The sequence below is a fragment of the Centropristis striata genome, chromosome 11, assembly GCF_030273125.1.
Source record: "Centropristis striata isolate RG_2023a ecotype Rhode Island chromosome 11, C.striata_1.0, whole genome shotgun sequence".
Classification (NCBI taxonomy): domain Eukaryota; kingdom Metazoa; phylum Chordata; class Actinopteri; order Perciformes; family Serranidae; genus Centropristis; species Centropristis striata.
The window spans coordinates 34,667,200-34,694,154 of NC_081527.1; the positions used below are offsets into that span (position 1 = coordinate 34,667,200).

The 26,955-nt window shown below is 39.3% G+C and overlaps 2 protein-coding genes across 2 annotated transcripts in view; both read left to right on the top strand.

Annotated features, from left to right (window-relative positions):
- Positions 1-15,323, top strand: part of prkci (protein kinase C, iota) — a 43,268-nt gene extending 27,945 nt beyond the window's left edge. The window contains exons 10-18 of the mRNA XM_059344141.1: positions 736-833; positions 1,461-1,547; positions 1,651-1,786; positions 1,922-2,009; positions 3,402-3,527; positions 4,731-4,810; positions 5,157-5,246; positions 11,240-11,355; positions 12,011-15,323. Of these exons, the coding sequence (XP_059200124.1) occupies positions 736-833; positions 1,461-1,547; positions 1,651-1,786; positions 1,922-2,009; positions 3,402-3,527; positions 4,731-4,810; positions 5,157-5,246; positions 11,240-11,355; positions 12,011-12,098 (909 nt within the window). The 3' untranslated portion in view covers positions 12,099-15,323. The remainder of the gene's footprint in view (positions 1-735; positions 834-1,460; positions 1,548-1,650; positions 1,787-1,921; positions 2,010-3,401; positions 3,528-4,730; positions 4,811-5,156; positions 5,247-11,239; positions 11,356-12,010) is intronic.
- A 9,447-nt stretch (positions 15,324-24,770) lies between these two features.
- The window catches only part of skila (SKI-like proto-oncogene a), a 34,730-nt gene continuing 32,545 nt past the window's right edge, over positions 24,771-26,955 (top strand). The window contains exon 1 of the mRNA XM_059344140.1: positions 24,771-26,048. Coding sequence (XP_059200123.1) covers positions 24,927-26,048 — 1,122 coding nt within the window. The 5' untranslated portion in view covers positions 24,771-24,926. The remainder of the gene's footprint in view (positions 26,049-26,955) is intronic.

A 26,955-nucleotide genomic window follows, 5' to 3' on the forward strand; every position in this document is an offset into this window, starting at 1 on the left:
AAATTCATGTGATTTGATCAGGCTGGGGTGACCAGTGGCTTCAGAGGAATAAAGGTGTATATCTACTTATAAATGAAAAATGTACGATATCTCGAAAGAGTTACTGGCCCTTTAAGTCTGTCCAGTGTGGCAATAACACAACAAATCCATCTGTTGAGATGTGAGGAGGTTAGTTAATTGTGAAGTCGTCAATCTTCTGTCACTGCCATGTATAATTAATGTAATTAGCACAATCAATGGAAGTGGTTATTCATAGCACAACGAACATTTGTCTAATGTGATTGAACATCCTCTCCGTGTGTCTCGTCTGAAACACGTAGTTGACAGACCTCTTCCAAGCCATCAGTCTGTCTAAGAAGGTGTAGATAAACCATCATGTCATCAGAAATTGATCTCGACGTACACGTGTAGCAGCACAGCCGGAGGCAATGGGAGAGTAGTTAGCCTTGATTAGACGCACTTAGCGTGATTGACAAACTGACAAGTGCCTTTCGATCAATGCTGAAGTGTTGAGCTGTCCCTGCCCTGTCAGCGGAGCTGCATCCGTGTCCAGACTTATCATCCAGCCATCGATAGAGACCCGCCTTTATCCTGCAGCTGCCCACGCTGGTCTCTATCTGAGCAGGGTGGTCGATGGAGCACTGTGCTTATTCAGCTCTTATAAGTTCAAGGGTACGATGTCAGAATGATCTCTGATTTACACTCTGGGTGTGTCTTTGTGTGTTTCTCTTCCAGGACATCGACTGGGTCCAAACAGAAAAGCACGTTTTCGAGCAGGCCTCCAATCATCCCTTCCTGGTCGGCCTCCACTCCTGTTTTCAGACAGAAAGCAGGTGGGACTGTTAATCAGCCTGATGAGATTGAGTTTTTGATATTTAGAAAAACGCTACACACAAGTGGCATTCTTTCTTCTAGATCAGTTGTTGAAGCCATTACACTGATTTATGTTTCACCCACCATATGGCTGAATTGATTATGATGATGATGATGATGATGCCATGATGATGTCAGTGGAGGGTGGTAACGTTATATGTAGATGTCACCTGAGCACCGGCAGGTGTGTTTTTTGACTAGAGAGCGGAAGGGCAAACAATTTTCAAACGCATTTTGAGACAAAGCGGGTTTCTCTGTTTAAAGATGAGTTTTATTTTTTCTGTTACTATTAATCAATAAAAAGAACGAATTATTGTGACACAAAGAAAGAGCGCGTTGACTTACTGACCGCTCCTACATCAGTTCATAATGTTTCAGCCCTATCTTTTAATTGGCCAAACGACAACTGCAGTAGCTGTAAAGATCAAGCTCCAAATCAATTTGTCGTCTTTTTCACCGCAAAACAGTTAACAACTATAACTATTTCTATCTTTGGAACAAGCTAATTGAGAAAAAACAAGGTTTTCATGTCCATTTTAAAATAAAAACATCATGACTCTTAAACTTTTTTTTTTTTCTTTTTGCAGACTGTTCTTTGTTATTGAATACGTGAACGGTGGAGATCTCATGTTCCACATGCAGAGACAAAGGAAACTCCCAGAAGAACACGCCAGGTAGAGTCACACTTTTGTCTCGCGTCTCATTAAAAGGACTAAGATTGATTGTCTTTTGTATTCATATGTGATTTTGAATCCACCTGATATGTGTCTTTCTCAGATTCTACTCAGCAGAGATCAGTCTGGCACTCAACTACCTCCATGAAAAGGGAATCATCTACAGAGATCTGAAGCTGGACAACGTGCTGCTGGACTCTGAGGGGCACATCAAACTTACAGACTACGGCATGTGCAAGGTGTGGTTTTCAGTTTTCCTGTGTATGAACGATTGAGGTTCTAATGAAACCACAATGCAATTGGGATAAAAGCACCTGCAAAGCTGCCTCTGTGTCGGATTACAGCCCTCTGAGATGATCTTTTTGTTTTTGCAGGAGGGCTTGAGACCAGGCGATACAACAAGCACTTTCTGTGGTACCCCCAATTACATCGCCCCCGAAATACTCAGAGGAGAGGATTACGGTAAGAATTACAACACACAAGCACTTAGCAGAAATACTATACTTTTCTTTGCTATGATACAATACAGGAGGCATTTTTCAGTAATATCTGAAATCCTGCCATCCGTCCTGATTATGGATGCTGCAGTGGTGCAGACTACTTGAAAAATCTTCCTAAAACGAGTATACATGTTATAAAAATTACAGAAAAATAAGAAAATTATTTTAAAAAATAAACTTTTAATCATCCCCGCTGCAGAAAATGAGAAACAAGCTAAAAATGAGGAAAATAAACAGCAACAAAATCATAAATAAAAATTAGCAAATACATTCAAAAAGGTGACAAAATTATTGTGAAAAATTTTCAAATACTGCTGCTAAAACGTAAGCTTATTAATGTATATTGAGTGTATTGGTTAAAAATAATGCGGGTAAGGACAACTTTTGAATTGGGAAAGTATTGATGTGTGACAGCCAATAAGAACAAAGGTTAGGTGTACTCAAGTCTGGGTTATATGAATATATATTTTGTCTTATAAAAATGTTTATGCTGTATGTATTTCTTTATCAATTAAAAAAGAAAAAGTGAACGCTGTTTTGCTAACATGAAGAGTTCTGAGTTCAGTCAAAACAAGAAGAGCTTGTGCACACTTTATTTGTAAATATTATTTATATATCCATAATTTGCACTATATAGCATACTTGGCCAATAAATCTGATTCTGTCTAAATGGGGGATACTTCTGTTATTTGGATGTGGTTTGACAACAAAAAGTCAGACACAGACCAGAAATCCATTTACTGCTAAGTTGGCAAGAATGAAAATTAGAAGATAAAAATAATGTAATGTAATATATACTTCTTTTGATCAGGCTTCCAGTTTTTATTAAATGATTAAGTTAACTGAATTACATTAAATATTGTATCAAAGGGATTCAATACTGGACTGGTCAGTTTTATGTGCTATTTTAAAGTACCTTAAAATAGATGATGTGGCGTAAAAACAAAGTGATATTTCTATTTTGAATAGTCTGCCTGCATCTAGTGAAGTAACAGTTTTAATATATGTGTGTTTATTAGTGAAGCCCTGATTGGCTTGCTCTGAAAAATGAAAAAATAATTGGTTGTCAAGGGCTGAAAGCATGCAGAAACACTTGTGGTGGGAGTGGTTGCTATAGTAACCCTAAAATACTGGCATGCTTTGTGCCAATAATTTAAAGTATGAGAGTTAATGAGAATCTCTCCTATGGAGGTACTTTTTAAATTGTGTTTTTGTAGCTCTATAAATGATATGAAATGGCAGGTTTGGAAACACAACAGCTATTATTTTTGTGTTTAAAACATTCATGCTCTATCTCTGTTTCTTTCTTGTTGTGAACATTTTTAACATGCAGTGTGTGTGCATATGTCTTCAGGGTTCAGTGTGGACTGGTGGGCGCTGGGCGTGCTGATGTTTGAGATGATGGCGGGGCGGTCGCCTTTCGACATCGTTGGGAGCTCCGACAATCCCGACCAGAACACAGAAGACTACCTCTTCCAAGGTAAAATGCAAAGTTTTTTGCTATGTTATGTCTGTATTTCAAGTTTGCGGTTATGATAATTAGTGTCATTTGGGAGACTTTGTTAAAAGAAACCCACCGGTCGGTTTTAGGCTTCAGATTAGAGGTGCACCGATCGATCGGCCGGCCGTTCAATCGGCACCGATTTCCTTGATTTTGCGGGATCGGTGATCGGCCGATTCTTTTACGTCAAACCGATCTTATCTAGCGATCTTATCTACCTCCACAAAGGTCTATTTGCTATTTATTTTAACATTTGAATAGCCACAAAGCTGCTGCATTTGGGCATTTGTTCTTGTTGTACTAAACAAAACCAAAAACTCAGGACACTTTATTTATGGTTGCAGTTCTTTTATTAGTTTGTCCTGTAAATTGTTGCAATTTATTTTAAGTTCAATATTTTATTAAATACCTCAGACATTGGGATTTCCTTTATTTGTTAAAGAAAATACTTATGTGTTATTGTTTTTCAATAAAATAAGATTCAAACATTGAAGGTGTGTGCTGTGAGTTATAAAAAAATTGGCATCGGCCAAAATCGGAATCGGCAGGTCAGGCTTTTTAAAAACCGGTGATCGGCCAGAAAATTGCAATCGGTGCACCCCTACTTCAGACGGTTAATATGAACGGAAATTATTCCTTAAATGGTACTTAAACGCTTTCTTTGACAGAGATTGTTTTAGTTTTAAAGCGCCGTTTTAAATTAAAAACATATCGGTGTGGATTAAGCCAGACACACTCAAACACAGACACACTGCTAAGGTTTATAACCGGAGGGAAAAACAACACACACCAAACATGTAACACCTTTTGTATTGACACCTTTCCAATGGCCACTTCTCCCAGTACAGGCACACGCCATCTGTTACAGGAAAATGTGTGAAGGCATGCCGTTATTTCATTGTAAATACTTTTGAAAAAATGTCAGTGTTTTCTGCCAGAAGAAGAAGAACTGTTGGATTGATGGGAATGAAAATGTTACTGAAATCATATTTCAAGACAGTTTTATCAAATAGCCATTGAGACTCCACTGACAGGCTTCTCTATATATGTTCAACATGAGTATACCCGACAGGATTGAACTCATAACTGCAGCAGTGTCAGTGCTGTCTGCTGTCATTTTAGCCTCAAGAGACAGTCTGTCTCACCCTCCTCCTCCTCCTTTTCATCTCTCACCTCCTGCAGTAATATTGGAAAAACAGATCCGAATCCCCCGCTCGTTGTCAGTCAAAGCCGCCAGCGTCCTCAAGGGATTCCTCAACAAGGTAAGAAAGAGGTCAGACAGGCCTGGATCAATCTTCAAACAGTGTTAGCTCCCACCAGCCCCTGAGAATGACATTATTATGGCCTCAGTGGGAGTCATCTCTCACTGTCTTGGACTCTCCTTCTTTTTTCCAACCCCCATCTTTCTGTCTCAATGTGGCTCTCACACCTTTTCACCCATCCATTATACGGTTCTTTTCCCTCACCTCTCCTCTTTTCCACCTTTCCTGCAAAGCCTCTCCTTTCTCACCCACTCCACCTCTCTTGCCCGTTGTCTGACTCTTTGTCTGCCTCCACCAACATCATCTCGAACCGTCTCTCACCCTCCTTTCACCCTCACTCCCACAGGATCCCAAGGAGCGTCTAGGCTGCCACCCTCAGACAGGCTTCGCTGACATCATGGGCCATCCATTCTTCAGAAACGTCGACTGGGACCTTGTGAGTCACTCACTTTTATCCTCTAAATGTATATTTTTCTCTTCTGCTTTTCACGAATCGCCTCGTTCATCACCTTAATCATAATTTAATCAACATTTTTGAATAAAGGTGATCTGTGCCGGTGCATGCCGGCTGCCATAAAGGTAAAAAATCAATCCATATATTGATTGCAGAGAGAAGGAAAAACAGAAAGCTGCTATTAGACAGCAGAAGGTCAAATCTAAGTGCATGGGATCACCCTCTCTGCGTCCCTGAAGCTCTGTCAAAGCTGGGGGTTATTAGCGATGGCATGAAACTTGCGTCCTTGTGGAAAGCAGATGGACAGACAGTTAGAGGACTGACAGCAGCAGATAGACTGAATGACTGACTGACCGAGATGTGAAGCCAAAGATGGAAAGGAAAAGAGAGATCACTGACTGACAGGACAGAATAGCTGAAATGTTTTACAGATGTGCATTTCCTTTTCATTTGTCTGACAGAGAAATCTTTTAAGTCAGGATGTGAAACAACTCAATTGTAATAAGGAAACCATTAATCTGACTAAAATGGAGGAATGTCCGTCTGTCTGTTCTTCTTCGATTTTCCTTCCAACTGTTCAACTGATCGACTTCACACTTAGTGAGTTTGTTGCTGAGGGCCCAAGGAAGTGCAGTGAGACATAATTATAAAGGTGTAGCAATTGTCAAAAAGTATGGTTCATTTCATACCTTTTTTTTCTTTTTTTGTGGATTAATATGAAAAAATAAGGAAAAAAAGTCTGGGTTATATTTACAGTAAAACTCCAAAAACACTTTAGATCACTTAAGTTAATTAACTATTAATTTACTTCACATAAATAAATTAAATAAAGAGGACCAGGCTACATTCATAAACATTTAAATTGAACACAAATGGTCCACAAATTAATGTTGAACATGTCCCTGAACAAAGCAAAGGCTGCACATTCTGTCCTCGCTGAAGAACGAACAGGCAGACGTTATCAATCAAGAAAAAAATTTGAACCGGTTTGATATTCAGCCAGACACTGGAAATGTGTCCAGATTGGCACAGGTTTTGTTTTCTTTGAGATTAGACTCTCCTCTACTGATCTCTAAGGCCGTCTGCAGTGGTTCCCTGTGGCTGTGACAAAAACGTTATACTAAATAAAATGGTTATTTCTTTATATTTTAATTTTCATTCATCATTGGCAAAGGCCAAAAGCAATTTGTATTCTTTAATTTAAAAAAAGTGTAGCTTATATAATGGAATAAATACAATGTTGGAATAAGCTAATAGCTTATTCTACAGCCAAGTCTACCGCCAAACACCATGACCTTCAGAATTTGCCAACTTCAAGTCTAGTTTCAGGCCCCGTTCACATGAGGACGGTCTCAACAGAAGACGCAAAAGTGGCATCGCGTCTTCACTTTTTAGTCCTCGTTTAGACGAGCATTTTCGGGAGGAAATCTGCTGCATACGGTGACGCAAAAGTGTGTGAAATTCGATTGTATGCAGCCAGGCGGCATCACTTAAAGCGATTAGAGCATCTTTGGGCATGCAGAAGTTTTCACGCCACACATTTTCATCAGCTACTCCTTCCACAAAGTTCTCCACCATCACTAGATCTCCCAGGTCTCGTTCACAGCCGTCTGGCTCGCCTCCGACGAATTGCTGCATCCAAAATGTGATGGAGGTAATTCCAGATCCTTCTCTGTTCACTAATACTATCTCTACATATCCTGTACATTTGGTGGAAAGACTCCTGTAAGTTTATTAGAGCTGCCAGAGCAGCTTGAAGGTCCGACGCATGGAAATAATCTCACGTTTGTTTATTTTCCTGTACTGGAGCATGTATGTGACGTAAACACATACGTGACGTGAGCAGATCAGATCAGAGTTTTGTGTCTTGTCAGTGTAGACGACACGCTACGGCGGAGCGTATTTAACCTTTCCACTTTGGAGGGTGGTTTCAGATTTTTGCGTTTTTAAGCCCCCAAAACGCCGTCACCGTCTAAACGAAAGGCACTTCCGATAAAAGATTTTGTCGTTTTTACCCGCAATCGTCCTCGTGTAAACGGGGCCTCAATTTCAAATCTCCTGAGATATTTCATTGGTGTCCAGACTCTCATTTGCACTTTGGTACTTGCTGCATTCTGACAAAATCTTATAAATAAATGCTCATTGTGACCTATTAGTAATGTTGGTAGGCTAATTTAGACTTAGTAGCTGTTTTATCTTCATTCTAAGGCTTGAAATAAGGTCTGGTGCTCCATTCCTACATATTTTCTCTTCTATTTTTTGGCCAACAATGGCTCTTTTGTTAGTTAAGGTTGCTGAAATTGGATTTATCATTGTGACGCTGAGATCAACCGAACTCTTAATACTCAAACATCGCTCGGGAACCTGCAACTATGTCATGGCCGGTGTATCGTTCAGGACCCAAAAGAATGGAAAAATTAATAGACCACATTGTTTTCTTCATTTTCTTGTTCATTTTAATGCCTGGTACTACTAAAGGTACATTTGTTTGGACAAATATAATGATAACAACAAAAATAGCACATAACAGTTTAATTTAAGAGCTGATATCTAGACATTTTCCACAGTTTTCTTGATAACCAAAATCATTATCAAGAAAACCATGGAAAATGTCTAGATATCAGCTCTTAAATGAAACTCTTATGTGCTATTTTTGTTGTTATCATTATATTTGTCCAAACAAATGTACCTGTAGTTGTAGTAGTAGTTGTACCAGGCATTAAAAATTAACAAGAAATGGAAGAAAACAAGGGTGGTCTAATAATTTTTTCCATGACTGTATTTTGTTGATGCTTGAAACTACGTTATGCGAGTGTAATTATGAATGTGGAGCAGCCTGTTGGAAATGAACATCTGTATTTACAGTAGTCAGTCTGTTGTGGGTTTGTCTCAGAAGTAGAAGTATAAATAAATAAGAGTCATAATCACTTCTGGGAATCTCACTGAAATATAAACTCAGACTAAAAATACTCTGTTATTTATGAAGCTTCCTGTTCTCAGTTTCAGTGATTTGTAAAAATGTTTACAACATTTAAGCGTGAATGAGATTCCTGTTGTATGACAGTCAGAGCTGTAAAATTAAACAAACATCTTGTGCTTTCAACGCGCTTATTCGATATATGGAGATATAATATTATGTAAGATTGCAACAATTATTTTCCTTATCGATTTAATCTGTTGATTACTTTTACATAAAATGTCAGAAAAACAGTCAACAAGATGCCAAAATGCATATCCTGTCACCATAACAGTCCAAAACACAAACATAGTCAGTTAATCATTCTATTAAACAAATCTACACATTTTAGAAGCTGCAACCAGCCAATTTGACATTTGTGCTTAATATAACAATAAATTATCAAAATAGATGGACATTAATTTTCTGTCACTTTGTTTATCAACTAGTCGTTACAACACACATTTTATGAATTAAAAAAGTAATAAACCCCCTATTTTCTAATATTAAATCTGATCTGACTAGTTGGAATCTAGTTCCCTTTTTAGGATTAGGACAGAGGGTGGAAGCAATAAAAATGAACTTGTTGCCCAGATTACCATATTTGTTCAAAAACATTCCAGCAGACATTCCAAAGGGGAAACTTCAGGAATTAGACAAATTAATATCACGATTCATTTGGCAGGGGAAGAGGCCAAGAATTCGCTATAAGACTCTTTTGGTTAGCATTTGCAATCCTGCCTATGAAGCAAAGTGGAAAGACATAGAATGTCATATATCTAGTGATATTCCATTACAAGCAATTATAGGGGATAGTGGGTTGATTACTTATCTAAAAGACATAAACCCATGGATTAAAATATCAATTAGGATTTGGCACAGGATAGTCAATGTAAACAAAGCCAAAGAACCATACTGGATCTTAAGATGGATAGGATACGACTCAGATTTCTTACCAAACAGGATGGATGTTAGGTTTAAACAGTGGGCCGATAAAGGGTTAATAAAACACAGTGACCTCTTTGAGGGGGGCACACTTCAACAATTCCAGGATCTTAAAACTCGATTTGGTTGAACCAAACAAGATTTTTATAGATTTTTGCAACTTAGACATTACCTAGAGAAAATAATGAAAAAGGAAGAATTGCATAGGTCAAACCCTGGACGTGGCAACATATCAAGGGGAGGATACTGCATATATAAAGGAGAAATGGGAGAAGGACAGTAACATCACCATGCAGATGGAAACATGGGAAAAAATAATTTAACAACAGTGGAGAAGTTCTGTTTTTTCTTTCTGTTTCAATAACTATACTAGTATTAGTCAGTGCTATACATGTATGCAGCAAACTATCTTTATTTGTTTTATATGTTTTTTTTTATTAACTCAATTGAACTTTATGATTCGGTTCCAAATTAAAACCTTTTTAAAATCGATTATATAATATATTTTGCCAAAAGTGTTTAAAGATAAGTTAACTCTGTACACGTGTAAATGATTAGGCACTTTTTAATCTCTTCAGACAGACGGACATGACCTTTACAAATGAATAGACAGACTTACACTGGTGGATGACATGATAGACAGACAGACAGACAGACAGACAGACAGACAGACAGACAGGGCAGCTCGCCAGGGATCACCATGACCTCTTTTTCCCTGTTTGGTCTGGAGCAGGGACCCACCAGTCGGTCAGAGTGTCTGGAGGGATCAGCTTACATCCCTCCCTCCCTTCCTTCCTTTCCACGTCACACACACACACACACACACACACACACACACACACACACACACACACACACACACACACACACACACACACAACCTGAAAGTTTGCCCTGCAGTGCACCTACTGGCCTGAAGGGGGAGCATTCTTCACAGACGTAGTGCAACAGTTGAGACAGATGAAGCACTGTGAGAAACCTCCACTGTGATCAGTGTAATCGGAGGCCTCCTCAAGGTTTCAGTCACTGCTTTAACCATCTGAACCACAAACTGTTTCAGGGTGTTTTTGTGTTCCTGTCACATTTTCCTCTGTTGCCTTGTTTATCACTGCAGCTTATAAGTTCTGTACCTCCTCAAGCATGGCTAGAAATTGGGAAAACTCAAATGTGTCTTTTTTTTGCAGTATGACAAAATTATAATAACATAAATCAATACAGAAAAGAAACTCAAGGTTGATTTGCTTTTTTAATTTATTATCCTAAATTGGAATATAATAACTTTTCCTTTTTTTTTTTTTTTTCTTTTTTTTTCCTTTTATACAACATTTTTAAGTGGCCACAAGTGTTACCAATATTGGGGAAAAATCGACTCCATATGCTGTACATATTGAACTATTTACATTTTTGCAACCTCTACTTACAGCCTCTCTTGTCCTTTCCCCTCTGCTCTGTGTAAACAGCCCAGAGTTCAGTCAAAGTTTCATGTTCAATGTTGGCCTCAGGCAAGTCACTGATGGCTTCACGCTTGTGCAGAGTAGAACAGAATTTAATGTATTATTACTTGATCTGGTTAGTGTAAATGTTTTATTTAGCTTATTTACTTATTCTGCTACATTTTAAATGACACATGTAGAATAAAGCAATTTTGAGGAAATATCTCTATTTTAAGTTTAGATTAACTTACTTTTCCTGATGAAAACGTTCAGCATGCATGATTCTTTCAAAGACCGTGGGAAATGTGATCTGACAATCATTTCTGGTTTTACAGTTGTTGGCTGTGATAAATGGTGTAAATTTGGCGTTTCTTTTAAACTTGCCAGGGGGGGTTTATGTTTTAGATCAAATGACACAATGGACACTCTTCTGTGATGGAAACTGGATATAAATCTATGGTGGGATGGTGATCAAAGGAAGATTTCAGTGTTTTTGTGCTTTTTACATAAATGATAGGTCCGACTCCAGGACACATCACAGTTTGGCCATCATTCTCAGGCTGCAGCTAATAATTATTAGCAGATAATCTGCGATAAGGTTGTTGTGTTTTCATCTGATTCCTGTGTTGTTGTTGTTTCAGTTGGAGCAGAAGCAGGTGGTCCCTCCTTTCAAGCCCAACATCTCAGGGGAGTTCGGACTGGATAACTTCGACGCCCAGTTCACCAACGAGCCCATCCAGCTCACACCTGATGATGAGTGAGTCTAGTTATATTATCTCTTTTTCTTCTTGTTGCATATTGTACCTTTTAATTATAATAGTTCTGTATTAAAATGTATAAAAACGACTGGACATACAGTACAGGCCAAAAGTTTGGACACACCCATCTCATTCAATGCGTTTTTCTTTATTTTCATGACCATTTACATTGTAGATTCTCACTGAAGGCATCAAAACTATGAATGAACACATATGGAATTATGTACTTAATAAAAAAGTGTGAAATAACTGAAAACATGTCTTGTATTTTAGATTCCTCAAAGTAACCACCCTTTGCTTACTAGAATATAAGACATGTTTTCACTTATTTCACACTTTTTTGTTAAGTACATAATTCCACATGTGTTCATTAATAGTTTTGGTGAATTTACAATGTCAATAGTCATGAAAATAAAGGAAAAACATTGAATGAGAAGGTGTGTCCAAACTTTTGGCCTGTACTGTAAATCAGCATTTTTATTCTATTCTTTTATTTTAAGGTAATGGTCTGTTACATTTGGTCACCAGTCAATGACGAGATGTTTCGATAATCTAGTAGTTGTTGTGATATAGACCATCTTACAACTTTGTGTACTTTGTGTTTTATACAAAACGTAATTTTCACTTAAACCCCGTTTCTTCTCGTCACTGTAGCGATGTGGTCAAGAAGATCGACCAGTCTGAGTTTGAAGGATTTGAGTACATCAACCCACTCCTGATGTCGGCGGAGGAGTGTGTGTGAGGGGACATGACGTCTGTGCTCACACACACACCACCCACACACAAACACACTCATGCACGTGTTACGTGGCGTCTCAGTGTCTTCAAGCTGCATGGTTACGAGACAACCCGGCGACATCAACCTTCTGTTCGAGGGCCGCACATGCACAGTAGAACGCTTATTTGCCAAAACCAGTCTCACACTCTGCCATTTATAACCACTTGCCCTTAAGCCTACCTTCTTTCTTAATTATTTTTATATCATGTAAATCTGCACTGATATCGATTTTCTCATCGGGGCCTCTTTATCGGTAGCCGACGAGGCTACAGAGTTCTTCCAAGGTTGCTGTAAACGGGGGCGGGGAATGAGGCACGGCCCCCGACAGATGAACTGAACATCCTGTCCTTCCAGCTGGTGGGCTGTTTTCAATGCATATTTTATTTGTATATATATGAATCTACTATAAATGTTAGAAAAAGGCCTTTTTAGCTTCAAGCCAGTCAGACAAACCTAATCATTATAAAATCATCATTTTGAATTTCGCTTTGTCGCCACACCCCTTCTGTAGAGAAATCATAACACTAGCCTTTTAAAAAAAAACACACAAAAAGATAAAAATCTATATATTTTTCTCATATTTTATTTAACAACATCATTATATGTGTTGTTCTAATGTGTTACATGTCCGGCCTGAGTAACAGAACCAAAAAAAGGTTCAGGCTTTGTTGTTTGGATGAAAACAGAAGGTGTCTGCTTCAAGTCCATTCTCCCCAGAATGAAGGATCGTACGCAGCTGCATCGAACCGACACTAATAACGAGTTAATGCTCTCTAACTGTGAATGAAAGAGCTCAAGCTATGCAGGGCAATGGGCTGGAAGAGAAGCATGTCGCACCTGAACGCTGGAGCACAGGCTAGGTATTACTGTGCAGACCATCCATGATATTTACATTCATACAGGACCAAAAAACATTTTTCTGAAAAATGTCTTGCTGGTACGAATTACACGCTGCAGTATACATATGTGCTGTAACAAGTCATAGAATTTATATATTCAGATTTTTTTTTGTTCTCATTTTTCAAGGGGGTGTTCACCCACACATCACAAATATACATTTTACTCTTACCTGTAGTGCTAACTTGGATTGTTTTTTGTGAGTTGCAGAGTGTTGAAGATATGATGCGGAGAGATTTATTATGTGACTGTTTCTCACTTTGCTTGTTGTGCTTAAAGTACTAAAAAACACATTTGAAAAACCCAACATGTCCTTATAGAAATCTAACAATGCCATTTTCTGCACAAATTAAGCAAAACCACAATAAACAAAAGATTAAAGTCCAATTGAATATATCATATCCGAGTTCATGACCCGGTTACTCAAGATAATCCAAAGCGTTTTCTGCGTGTTTTGGGCCTGAACTGTTCTGAGAAGAACTACTCATGACATCCCACTCCCACTCCCACAAAACGACTCCTGTCCCATCCATCCCAATCCTGGAAGAATGACTCCTGTCCCATCCTTTTCACAGAAGAATGACTCCTGACCCGTCCTTTTCCCGTTTTAAAAACCTAGAATGCCTTTTACTAAAGGGCAGAAAAACATAAAAACACTTTAGCCAGGGGTCACTTTAGTTTTCCTTATGAGGGCCAGCTGATAGATCTGTTTCTAGCTGTTTTATTTGGCTGCAGTCTATATTTCCTTATATTTAAAAACTCCTATATTGTTGTTATTCTTCCTGTCTTGCCTGTTCCGTTGACTTTTTTGCTGAAGAGTCAAAATGCTGTTGTATTTTTGCCGCATCTATTCTTAGTAAAGCTAAGCTAAGTAAATTGCAGTAAATTTATCAATTTTCCCGTTTTCTTTCATCTTTTCCGTTACGAGCTGTAGTTTGTTTCTGTGTTGTCTATGGTCTTGCATCAGCTGTATTCGACCAATCATTGTACATTCTAATGTGCAATTGTGCTGGAAGAGTGTTTCACACAGGAGCTAAAAAAAGTCACTCAAAACAGCTGTCTAAGAACTACAATTGTTCTTAGTTCTTGCGGCGCAGACACAATAAAAAGGGAGGTTCTTAGAACTATGATGAAGTTCCTCCAGTCTGAAAACGTCTTTATGGAGCAGTTAAATGTTGGATCTATTTTCTTTATTGTATCATTTAGTTTTAGGCACTTTGAGCACCACAAGCCACATCCCACCTAGTAGTGATGTAAATCACGATATGTTTTTTATATTGAGTCTCTGGACCACGATACGATATGAAGCCATATATCGTATTGTATCATATATTCCCTTCTAACACAATCAATTACATTTAAATTAACTTATAAAAAGCAACTGTAATGTGCACCGTTTTTAATAATATAAAGAATATAAAGGTGGAGCTTCAGAATAAAGGCATATTTTAAAGATGACAATGAGTATCAATATTTTCACTTTGCATTGATTATATTGGATCATTAAATAGATTTATCGATACAGATCAATACATTGTTACACCCTTACAATGAGAGAATATCTCCAACACTCAGCAACCTGCACCAAAACAGTCTAAATGTATAAATAGCACCACAGGTAAGAGGAATAATGTATTTTTGATTTGGGGGTGAACTGTCCCTTTAACACTATGCCTTTCTTACATGTAAAGTCTGTCATCTTTTTTGTTTATTTTTGTACTTTCTCCATTCCATGTATGTCTTTCATTTTTAAAGAAAACACGAAGTGATTGTTGAAATGAGAGATTCGGTCCGAAGCCACGACACAGAGCTCACTGGAACTGGAAACTGTGTCTGCTGGGGTCCATTTTTTTTTTCACCACATCTACCATAATCTGATTAGGTATTTTGTAAAACTGCTTAAAAGCATATAAAGGCTCTGCAGAGCAACTCTCTTCCCCCTGACTGTAAGTGATGGTGCATGAACCTCCAGACTCTTGTCCAATCGAAGCTTCTCTCTAATTGGAAAATGTTTTTGGGCTCACATGGAGACCGGAGGAACTCATTCATCTGTTACACAAGTTACTTTCGCTATTTTGTTACTTGTTTTTGTGAATCAGATTTAATTTTGAATCTTTTTTTATCACTACATTGATTCCAAAATGTTACTGGGTGAACCCAAAATGGAAACACTATTTGTTGTATTTGTTGTGTTCTGGGGATGTTTACCACCCAGAGGACTCTGCTGACGTTTATTATTAGTGTGCAAAGAAAAAAAAAAAACACAGACGGTAAATAAACATTTTATTTCTCTCCTTGTGGTAATATGTGCTTGTGTTAATGTCGGTCTGTCATTCATTCAAAGGGGCACTCCATTGATTTTACACATCTTTCAGTTTACTCATTTTAAGGCGTCTTTTCGGATGATTAACTTGCACGTTAATATTTTTTTGAACTGTTGATTTTGTTGTGTACTTTTACACAAATGCAAATATTACCAGGTGAAGAAAAGACCGGATTAAAACAACAAAAAGCCTATGTTTCTGAGCTTTTGCACTGTAGATAAAAGCATAAAACAATCACAGATGGAACTGACATATTCTAACCATACACTGTAGAAGAGAAATACTGTAATATATCCACTTCATGTAATTTTGTAAAGATATTATTCTGATTTTGATACCTTTAAGGAAAAGACTGCAGGTATGAGATTGGCCTCCCGTTATGAATTCATTAAAGCGCAATAAAATCTGGAAGTAAAGACGCTGGACTTTTAAGAACTAAAGTCGTATATCAAGCAAGAATGGGGAAGAATTTTGCTTTCATAATTTCAACAAATGGTGCCCTTGGCTCCTAAATGCTTACTCGGTGGAAAAGAAAAGAAAAGAAAAGCTGATGTAACACAAACATGCCCTGTCCCAAGTTTTTTCGGGACACAGATGCAGACATCAAATTCAGAATGAGTGTATATCAGTTTTGACATATTGTCTTCGTAAAGTTTTCAGTGAAATGTACAGTACAGGCCAAAAGTTTGGACACACCCATCTCATTCCATGTGTTTTTCTTTATTTTCATGACTATTTACATTGTAGATTCTCACTGAAGGCATCAAAACTATGAATAAACACATATGGAATTATGTACTTAACAAAAAAAGTGTGAAATAACTGAAAACATGTCTTGTATTTTAGATTCCTCAAAGTAACCACCCTTTGCTTACTAGAATATAAGACATGTTTTCAGTTATTTCACACTTTTTTGTTAAGTACATAATTCCACATGTGTTCATTAATAGTTTTGATGAATCCACAATGTAAATAGTCATGAAAATAAAGGAAACGCATTGAATGAGAAGGTGTGTCCAAACTTTTGGCCTGTACTGTATGTCAAAATATGTTATTTTAAACTTCTTTGGAATTGCCTTGTATACCTCTACTCCCCGTCATAGCACCACTTTTTGAGCAGTGTGTCATCAACAAATCATTGCACGTCAACTATTATTTAAAAAATTGATACAGTCTCACAAAACATAATACCACAATCCTCTTCAGTGTTTTCTTCTGCCCCTAATGGCTGCTCAAACAAACCGGCACCATCAGGTCTGTGATAGTTCCCCTGCTGAGACCAGACCTGAGCTCTCAGACCCACATGAGCGTCTGGAGCGAAGGGAATTAGGCTTGAGTCGTTAAGCTTGAGCGTTTCCACTCCGGCTGCTTGTGTCTGCGCTGCACACGTGACTCCTGCATGGCTTTTAGGAGCCCCTCGGCGTACCCTGGGGTCAAAAGGTCATTGACACCGTTGCCCTCTCCTCTGCCCCTCACACAGTGCTGAGCGCTGCGAGGTGGAGAAAAAGAAAAAAAAGGGTCATGGAAATGATGATGTGTCAGAAATAATAAAACGGATTGATTTGTGTGCTGCAATAAGTTGCACAATGGCAGATAGAAACCCATTGTGTGAGGCTTATTTCACATCCTGCTCCACTAAACCATTGTATATTGTCTCAAGTGAACCACATTTAGTGGAAAATTACTCCCCTTGTACGACTGCATGAGGCCAATACAGTGTTGCAGCGTGCAGGACGAGGATAAATGTCTTTGCATAATTCGGTATTCCCACGATGGTGTGTTTGACATTGTTCCTGTGCCCTCTCCGGTGGAGAACGGGGGTACGCCTCCCCAGGCGCTGTGGCTCCACATCACCCTGTGGAAGATACAGGGAAGACTAACCTTGTATAATTAATGATGTAAAACGGAGGAGGATCTGAAAAAAACATCCTGTTTTAATTGCTCTTATCTTGTTGGGTGTTTTATTCCGTCCCTGAAGGGATTAATTAAGCAGCAGAAGAATCATACTTCCCGCTAAATGCAATCCCTTAGTAAAACACACACTACAATTTAAAGGTGGATACTTGGCACGGTCCCTGTGCTATCACATTACATTTACCGGTGCTCTGACTGTAGTGCCCAGCTAATGATTTGTTCTTCAGCTTCTATCGTAAAATATACTTGTACCGCCTTCCCTGTAAGGTAGCCTCAAATTGCTGCTTTCTTCTGAAGTGATTGTAATGATACAGGGGAGGCATCTTGACCTATAAAAATATTTGTTCATTAGAAGACACTTGAGAGGATTCCTCATGGCCACCACTTCAGAAAAACACTCACATGCTGTATGTGAATGGATGGAGCTTATAACAATGCAGCAGATACACATTGAGAAGAAACACATGACTGGTGAAATAAACCAGAGGGATTTATAGGAGAAAGATCTCACTTTTAGAATAAAAGGAGCTAAATATAGCGTTGATTGTTTATGATATAAAAAGAGACCTTGGATCAGTAATGCAATCACAGCTGAGCTGCAAAGGTGGGTTATTTTATGTTGAATGTCAAGTAGTGGCATTTGGAAATCCCCTCTATGATGTCTATGTCTGTCACATTTCTGTTTTTCAGTGTGGTTTTTAACTGCAGATGGTTTTGTTTTTGATTTATTTTCTTTTGGAATATATTTTTTTGAAAGACTACCAGTAAAGGATAATTCTATTTTTTTAAGTCTATTCTAATCATACGTTGAAGTAAGGGGGTCATTTATTTGCATTGAGTACTGATAGTTTTAATGCTTTAAATACATTTTGCTGATTACACTTATACATACTTCCCTTAAAGCAGGGGTGTCAAATTCTGGCCCGCAGGCCAAATTTGGCCCACAGTGTAATTTTATTTGGCCCGTGAGGCAATACCAAATTATTATATTATTATTGTAAATTAATGGCATTGATGTGTTTTTTATTTGAAATTAGATTTTGCATGTCTGCACTATTTAGTTATATATTGTATGTTTATAAGCGTTGCTGGTTCCATATTTAATGTTAAAGCAAAACATGTTTGGTATATATTAAAAGGTTTATTTGTTCAATGTTGGCCCGCGATTTTATTCAAGTTTTAAATTTTGGCCCATTGTGTATTTGAGTTTGACACCCCTGCCTTAAAGCAACTAAAGGGGACTTTCATTTTGTGTTGGTTTTGGCGCCCCCTGTGGACAAAAGTCGTAGTGTTTCCATGAGCACCATCTTCTCCAACTGTAAATATCTTGAACCCCATGTGCATTTGCTTTGGAAGTGAGTGAAAGAAAGACACAACTTATTTTTAATACAATTTATTTATATTTAAAACACAGCTGGTACTGCAGGGTTACAGAGGTGATCAGACAATGTATTTGTAGTAAAATGTAGAATGAATAACTGCAACATGACGAAGGTGAAACACAGTAAACTTTGTTTAGACTCCAACGTAAATTCATATACGAGTGTAAAACCACATCGCCGACTGTATTTCATAAATGAAAAAGACATGCCTGTTGAGGAGAAAGAGGGACGATTTCAAGATCTGTTCTGTTTTGTGTCCATTAGGGCTGAAATTTGATACTTGATATTTTAGTCTAAAAAAATCCAGTTAATTTCAATTTTTTTGATACCAAAATTTCCATAGACATGATGTGGCTTCACAAGTTAAGTTATTTTAAGTTAAGTTACGTAACTGAAAATAGCAACATTGATTTTTGGCCCAACACTGGGCATAAACACAGGTGTGCTGGAGTTAAAGTCCTGTATTTGTTCAACATACCTTGTTGTGCATTCATACTTTATTCTACCTTCTTTATTATTCCTTCTCAACTCTTTTTTTCCTTCTTTTTATTCTGAGTGATAAATGCGGGTACAAGAAGCCACTATAATTTTTTAAATTTTTTTATTTATTGTTGTTTGCACTTAAAAACATACAATCGTTAGGAAATAACAGTACAAGAAACACTAAAAGAAAATGCAGGAAAGATCAAAAAGCCCAAAGGGCTTATACGTGATCCTCCCTCTTAAACCTATAAGTAACTATACTTTACTTAAATTACATAGCTAGATGAAAATAAAAAAATACAAACAAAATACAATAAACATAAACATAAACCGAAGGCATTCCTTGTATGCATGAGCAGACTTGGCCAATAATTCTGATCGTAGCTGCTGTACAAACGACACATTGGATCATAACATTATAGCCACAAATTGTTTTCCTCAGGTGAAGTTCACACCCGGGTACATACACTCAATTACCAGTTCATCAAATCAGACACACACATACACACAAAGAGGAGAACATTAGCCGAACATGCGTCCTAAACGCTCTGCGGTGAAGGTGTGTGACCTCAGAGCAGCACTTCAACAAGCATCATTACCTCAAATTACAGACACATCCACAACAACTCAGGACATATTTCAATATCCCCCATTGATTCCAGACAGGATGTATGAAAACGACTGTGAGGTGTCTGCCCCTGGGGTCCACTTAGTACTAAGTCCAATAACAGTTAGACAGAGTCTTGGCTAATGGAGGGGCCTATCAATGTGCTGCTCTGTTACAGTTTGTCGGTGAGTCCCTGCTCTTTCACAACCACGCTACCTCATCCTTCAGCTTTTTCTGCTTTACCCCTAATGAACAATCAGTGCTGGTCACATTATGGCAGATATGAGATTAATTTACTCCCCGCAGTACACAGAGCGATGTTATTACAGGAAAATCAATGTCCCTCTTGTTGTTCTCTGGGGCTGGACAGGGTGTACGCACATCTGCTCTCATAATACAACTGCTGACCTTGCTGTCAGAGAGTGAGCCAGAGAGAGGCTGCGGCGAAACGGCCGACGGTGTTGTTTATCAAAGCTTTATCAAGCCTCTCTGCTCCCACAGACGTGTGACATCAGACTGTGGGTCAGCCAGCCAGCCAGCTGAAAAAAAAAACAGGCTTATGTAGACAGAGCATGATAACCTTTAAAGATTAAGATTCCAGCCAAGAACAGGAGATTATATCCAGACTCCAGAGTAAGCAGTTGCTTAGGGACTTCAACCTCCTGCAGATGAAAATATATCTGCTATAATTCATAAAATCTCATTCCTGCCTCCTCTCGTTCAGATTTCATTAACTCCCATCATCACTAAAGGCACAATAGACTCCCTGAATGACCTTTTGACCTTTTGCAGAGGATAGGGCCATGAAAAGAGTGAGTGAGGGGGGAGGTGTGGGAGAAGAAGCCTCCCTTTAGCCTGGTGAGTGTGTCCTCTCTTATCCTCTCATTTTCACAAAACTTGATGGAAAGCCAGAGAGAGAAAGAGAGAGAGAGAGAGAGAGAGAGAGAGAGAGAGAGAGAGATAAAGCTTTCTGTCATGTCAGTTCATGCTAGCAAAGGCCATGTCAATAAAACAGACCAACAAAGCTGAAGGAACATGAAAATGAGACTCTAAGGGAAGAGATTTTACAGGAGACACAAAAAAAGGCACAAAAATTAATTATTTTATTATATAATATTTAATAATAATTATATAATAATATTTTATTGTTTCCTTCACACAAATTGCAAACAAATAAATAGATTAAAATGACTTTTTTTTAAATATCACAAAAGAAACATCAATAATAATGATATACTCATGTGCATACATATTAATGATGCACCAGAGCTGATATCAGTACCAGTATTTAAAAAAAATTACTTGGCCAATAGAGGACGCTGATACCCATGTTTTGTTGTTGTTTGTGTATTTTTTGTTATTTACTACCCCTTGATTGTTTTGTTTGAGTACTAGCGGAATAACCAAAACAACATTTAGTCACTGTAAACATGATCATGATGTAATTTGGTGACTGGCCAATGGAAGTCAAAACGGCAAATATTGGTCATTCACTAATTTCGGCCTATTCATCGGTGCATTCCTAATATAATTTTTTTTTTAATATTATAAATATATTAATATAATATATAATATCACAATATAATATATTTTTATAAATATAGAAATTGTATAAATGTATTTATATATTTAAACTTTTTTATTATTATATTATTCTTTGTTCTTTATTGTGAACTTAAATTAATGTCAATATATATTATAAATAAACAAATAAATATATATAAATAATAATATAGATAAAATACATTTATCTATATTTTCCATTCCCATTTTACCATTTTACATTTTATATATATATATGTCATGTATATATATATGTGTCATGTATATATATATATATATATATATATACATTTAAACATTTTAATGATTATATTATTATTTGTTTTGTTATTGTGAACTCAGATTAATATCAATTTAAATGGTGCTGGTTTAAATTGTATAAATGTATTTTATCTTATCCATATATATATATATATATATATATATACATATATATATATATATATATATATATATATATATATATATATATATATATATATATATGAATACATCTTAGTTTATGGTTTTGTTTCTTTGACCTGTGTTATAATTGTATATGTAGTTGGATATAATTGGTAAAAATAAAAAAAGAAGAAAGAAAGAAAATAATGGAAAATATTTGTGACAATAAAACAAACACTGACAAATGTCCTCCTTAAAACAAGTTTTTTTTTTACTATTAGAATAAAAACAATTGCGTAGTAAAGAGGTACTACAGCTATGACCCAATTTCTGGATCCCTTTAAGGACCTCTAAAAGTCCCCGGACCGTAGTTTTGGCATCCACTCACTCCTGCCTGCCTGCTGTCGACGTCTATCTCCACCTTTCTGCTCGCAGCTTTAACTACTGCTGGAGGGAACAAACCTCACAGGCGGTGCTAGACAGACAGACAGACAGACAGACAGACCGACATACAGACAGACAGACAGACAGACAGACAGACAGACATACAGTCAGACAGGCAGGCAGACAGACGAGAGACACCCCCGCATAGTTTCCGTCAGCCGGGTGACGTCTCCGCCTCTCCGCCGTGTGCAGTGTGACGTCGCGGGGCTGCATCTTGTTGACGCTCCGCCAGCTCCTCCAGTACCGAGAAGACCCCGAGCGAGGCAGGACGACCGACACACGCAGCGGTTTCAGGCAAGTGTTTACTCGATTTATTTAAAATATGGCGGAACATTTAAATGGATTTATTTTAAAAGTGGCTGTTTTTATATATTGATAACGGATCGCAGCATGTGAGGTGTAACGGTGGAGTTTGATGCCTGTTCGGAGACGGAGCTGGGGGCGAAGCTGCCTGGTTCACTGGGCTGCTGTACGGCTCTCTATCCGGGGTTAGCCTGCTGTGATGTTAGCGCTCTCGGTCCCCTCGGTTAGCCAGCTTTATGCTCCATAAGCCGGCCTAACCTACCTTCATATCACCGCCGCTTCTACACTGCTGTTTATTACTTTATTACTGTGTATGTGCTGGGTGAGCAGTCCTGTTTTTATTATGGCTCTGGTTGCTGGGGTGAACCGGGTGAAGTTAGCCTGCCTGTGTTAGCCTGATCATAGCCCTCTATGCTGGTTAGACTGCCTCATAGCCCTCTATGCTGGTTAGACTGCTTTATCCAATTGTACCGGGATAAACTGGGGGAGCTAAGCTACCTAGCGCAATTACTATTTAGCTCTAAAAGACAAGGGTTCTGGTAGATTTCCAGACGATTGCGCACATTTTCACCCCTTTTCATTTTTTTCCTCAATATGTTTATTTAGAATAATGACACACTCAAGTGCGTATTATTTAATCTTTAATCTATTGGTTAAAGCGGTGTGAGCGTTGGGTGTATGTGTTCAGGCTCCCTGTATGTTTAACACAGAGGGGCAGCTGTGGGAGTGAAGCCCCACCGTGCGCTCTCCAGGTCGGTGTGTGCGTAACGCTGGACCGCGGTGCCTTCCCAGACCAGACTGTAGTGTAGACAGTGAATGTCATTATCAGCGCTGTCTGCATACCAGTGCCGTCGTGGCGAGCCAGCAGAGGAGGCGAGGTAGAGTTTGCAGACTGGAGAGAGGAGGAGGAGGAGGAGGAGGAGGAGGGGGTAGCTGTGGATGGAGCAGAGCAGGAGCATTATTATACGCGGTGTCCTTGCAGCAGCAAAAAGGATACCACAAGTAGAGGTGACATTATGGTATGATTCCCAAATGGTTGTGAGGTCGTTTGAGAAATAATATCCCGTTGTTTTTAAGCGAACACAGTAATAAACATGTCAGGTTGGAGGTTTTTTCGCAGCCAAACCGAGCTCCCGAGCAGGCTGGGGTCGAACCTGCCACCTCCCCCCTACACCCTCATTTATTAGTCGCTAAGCTGGTTTTTAGTTCTTTTTTTTATTTTTTTAACTCAATCGGCCCACTGGTGATATTCGCCATTAAAATCGCCCACTAACATCAACCCGCTTCGGAATCGAGCTCGGGGTTTGCAGCACCGCAGTCGGTGGAAAAAACGATGGGATGCTGACATTTGCAAAGCATGCAAATCCATGCACCGTGGTCAATTAACCGCATGTGCGTTTTTGCCTTTTTGGCAGTCTAGAATCCCCATTTATTGTATTTTTTTCATTTATTATAAATCAAATGCATTTCACGACAATATTTAAAGCGCAAACGTTACAGAAAATGTTGCATTTTCAAGCCGAAGTGCGTTAAATCTGCCGCCTCTCGGTGTCATATTGCAGCAGTAGCCATTATCATCTATATTGCGTTTTAAATTGAGGATACTAGCTAAGTGTTGTTTACCTTGTAACAGTCGACTAAGTAACTCCGCAGTAAAGCCTGAGAGTAAAAAGGGGGGAACACCGCTTTCCATAGTGCTGTATGTCAAGCTGTGAAAGGACCGAGAGAAGGGGCCGACTGCTGTTAACGCTTTTATCAATTGTTTTTCATGGAGTTGATGGGGTCAGCGTGGGGTAAGCAGACCAAGGGGAAGGCACAGTATGGTTGGGAAGGGCACTTTCATTTGCTAAGTGAAATGTTTTTGACCATTGTATCAGCCTTACATTAACAATGTAATGGGAGAGGGGCAGGGTGGAGGGGGATTTCACTTGGGTTGTCATGTCTGGTCAACTGGTTTCGCTTGTTAAAATTCTCACTTTGTGGCTGGAAAGTTTGTTTCAAAACCTTTGGTGAAAAGCTAAATGCAAATTTCCCCTGGGGTTCAATTACAAGGGCTGAGAAAGCCTTGTGTTTGTGTGAAGTATGGTAATGGCCATTTGGTTTAGTGGGCAGCCATTGACCTCTTTAGCCCCCAGTCGGGACAGCGGCCATAAAACATTTAAACTCTTTATGGATATTTCATGCTCCACAACATTTTTTATGAGATCATTTTCAGTTTGTTTATTCATGTAGAGGAAATGAATTGATTACCTATAGTTTACATAGTGACTGAATGATTTTCTTTCTGCCTCTTCCCTGTTTTCTAAATTCCGTTTTTTTTCTTTCATACTCAGGCATTGGATCAGAACATAGAAAACTTCAATCATCATCATGCATGTGTCTAACAACCAGAAGATTTGTGTCATTTGAAAAGACTAAAGGAGAAAAAAAGACTTAAAGGAATACAGAACTCAGTCAGCAGACAGAAACGACAATAACCCAGTGCTTAGACATGGCCAGCACCCAGACCAGTTTGAAAACCCCTTTCAAAGACTTGACCTCATTCAAGGGCAACATGAAACGGCTGTACAGAGAGCGGCTGGAAGACGCACCCATCAAGAAGAGAGTCATGGCGGAGATCAACCTGAAGCGCCGCAGCTTGGATTCCTTCCCCAAAACTCCCAAGGTGAAGAGGGAGCAGATCGAGGATCTGTGCCACGACTCTGATATGGATGTGGAGGGCCGGGCTGAACTGCACATGGTGGGCTCTGCTAAAGCCCTGGACCTGAGCCCTGGGCTCAAACACACACTGGCCCAGTTCACCCTCAGCAGCCAGAGCTCCCTTGGGGGCCCAGCTGCTTTCTCAGCCCGAACCGGCCACGAGCATTCCCCGGCCGGCATGCCCCCTCTGCCCTCCCCTCCTGTTCTGGGAGGGGGCCCTCTGCTGGTTCCATGTGACAGCTCCACTGAACTCACCCACTCTCTGTTGGAAGGAGAGTCGATCTCCTGCTTCGTCGTTGGGGGAGAGAAGCGGCTTTGTCTGCCCCAGGTGCTCAACTCAGTGCTCCGCGACTTCTCGCTGCAGCAGATCAACACTGTGTGCGACGAGCTCTACGTCTACTGCTCGCGCTGCGACGCTGAGCAGCTGCACATCCTCAAGGTACTGGGCATTCTGCCGTTCAACGCACCTTCCTGTGGCCTCATTACACTGACGGATGCACAACGGTTGTGCAATGCTCTGCTGCGTCCTGGGGCCGCCATGCCCGCCGACCCCAGCGGTAAGCTGTCGACCCAGGGCCTGCTAAAGGAGAGTGAAGCCAGTTTCCAGGTGGAGCACCAATGTCTGGGGAAGTGCCAGGGTCTCTTCGTGCCCCAGTTCTACACCCAGCCCGAGGCGCCCTGCATCCAGTGTGTTGAGTGCCAGTTGCTCTTTTCACCACAGAAGTTTGTCATGCATTCACACAAGTCACCTGATAAGAGGACCTGCCACTGGGGCTTTGACTCCGCCAAGTGGCCCTGCTACCTGCAGCTTGCCAGGAAGTACCAAGGCATGCCGGAGGAGCCGAAGCTCAAGCAGCTTCTGGACGAGGTTAAAGAGAAGTTCCACTACCAGCTCAAGAGGTCGCTAGACAAAGTAAGTGCACTTCTGGATGAAATCTGTGTCTTTGTTTGTTTGCATGCATTAAAATGTCATTCATCATTCTGGTAAGGAAGCCAGTCACAACTGTTTTATTATGTTGGATGGTGTCCCATAGTCTGTGTACTCAGCAGCTTTGACCAGACAGATACCTTACAGCTGGTGTTTTCTTAAACCTGCATTGACCTAGTACGTGTTAAAGAGGCCTGGGACAGGTGGCTACATTTGCTTGACCAGGTCTGACCAGACGAGGTTAGGCCAGCTGGCCACAGCTGAAGGGGAAGTGCATCATTTGTCCCCCCGGGTCACCTGAAGGTCACTGGGAATGTCACTGAACAAAAGGCCAATATAGGAGATTCAGGAAGAACTCCAGTATAAAAACTGTATGTCAGCAGTTAATTGTTGGACCTTTTAGCTAATTGTAAAATAAATAACATTTTGTAGTTACAGTAGGTCAAGGTAACTGGAATTTGTCCTTTCGCATATATCTACACAATTTGAGTGAATGGACTACTGCAGAGACTCTACTGCAAACCGAGACTTGTTTGGCTGGTCAGACATTAAATGGCTTCTGTAAGAGAATTATTTTGTAAATCCTTTTAAGAGCTCCTCAACAATGCCAGAACTGGAACTTAGCCAATTAGTGGTCCTTTTACCTCCAGGCAAACCTGTAAGTGAAATGGCTTCATTACATTACCAGTAGTTATCACTGAAAACCAGAATGCTGCAGAGTCTTCCAAATCATTTTGGCCAATGATTGATGATTTTGCCCATTCTTTTTATTTTTGCTGTGTACAAAAAATCATGTCAATGCAGTATCTAAGCTACAAGGGCAGCAAACCTATTGAAAAGTCAGCATTCAGCAGGGGGAAAAGCTCTAGATTGTTTCCCTGCCATTGACTGG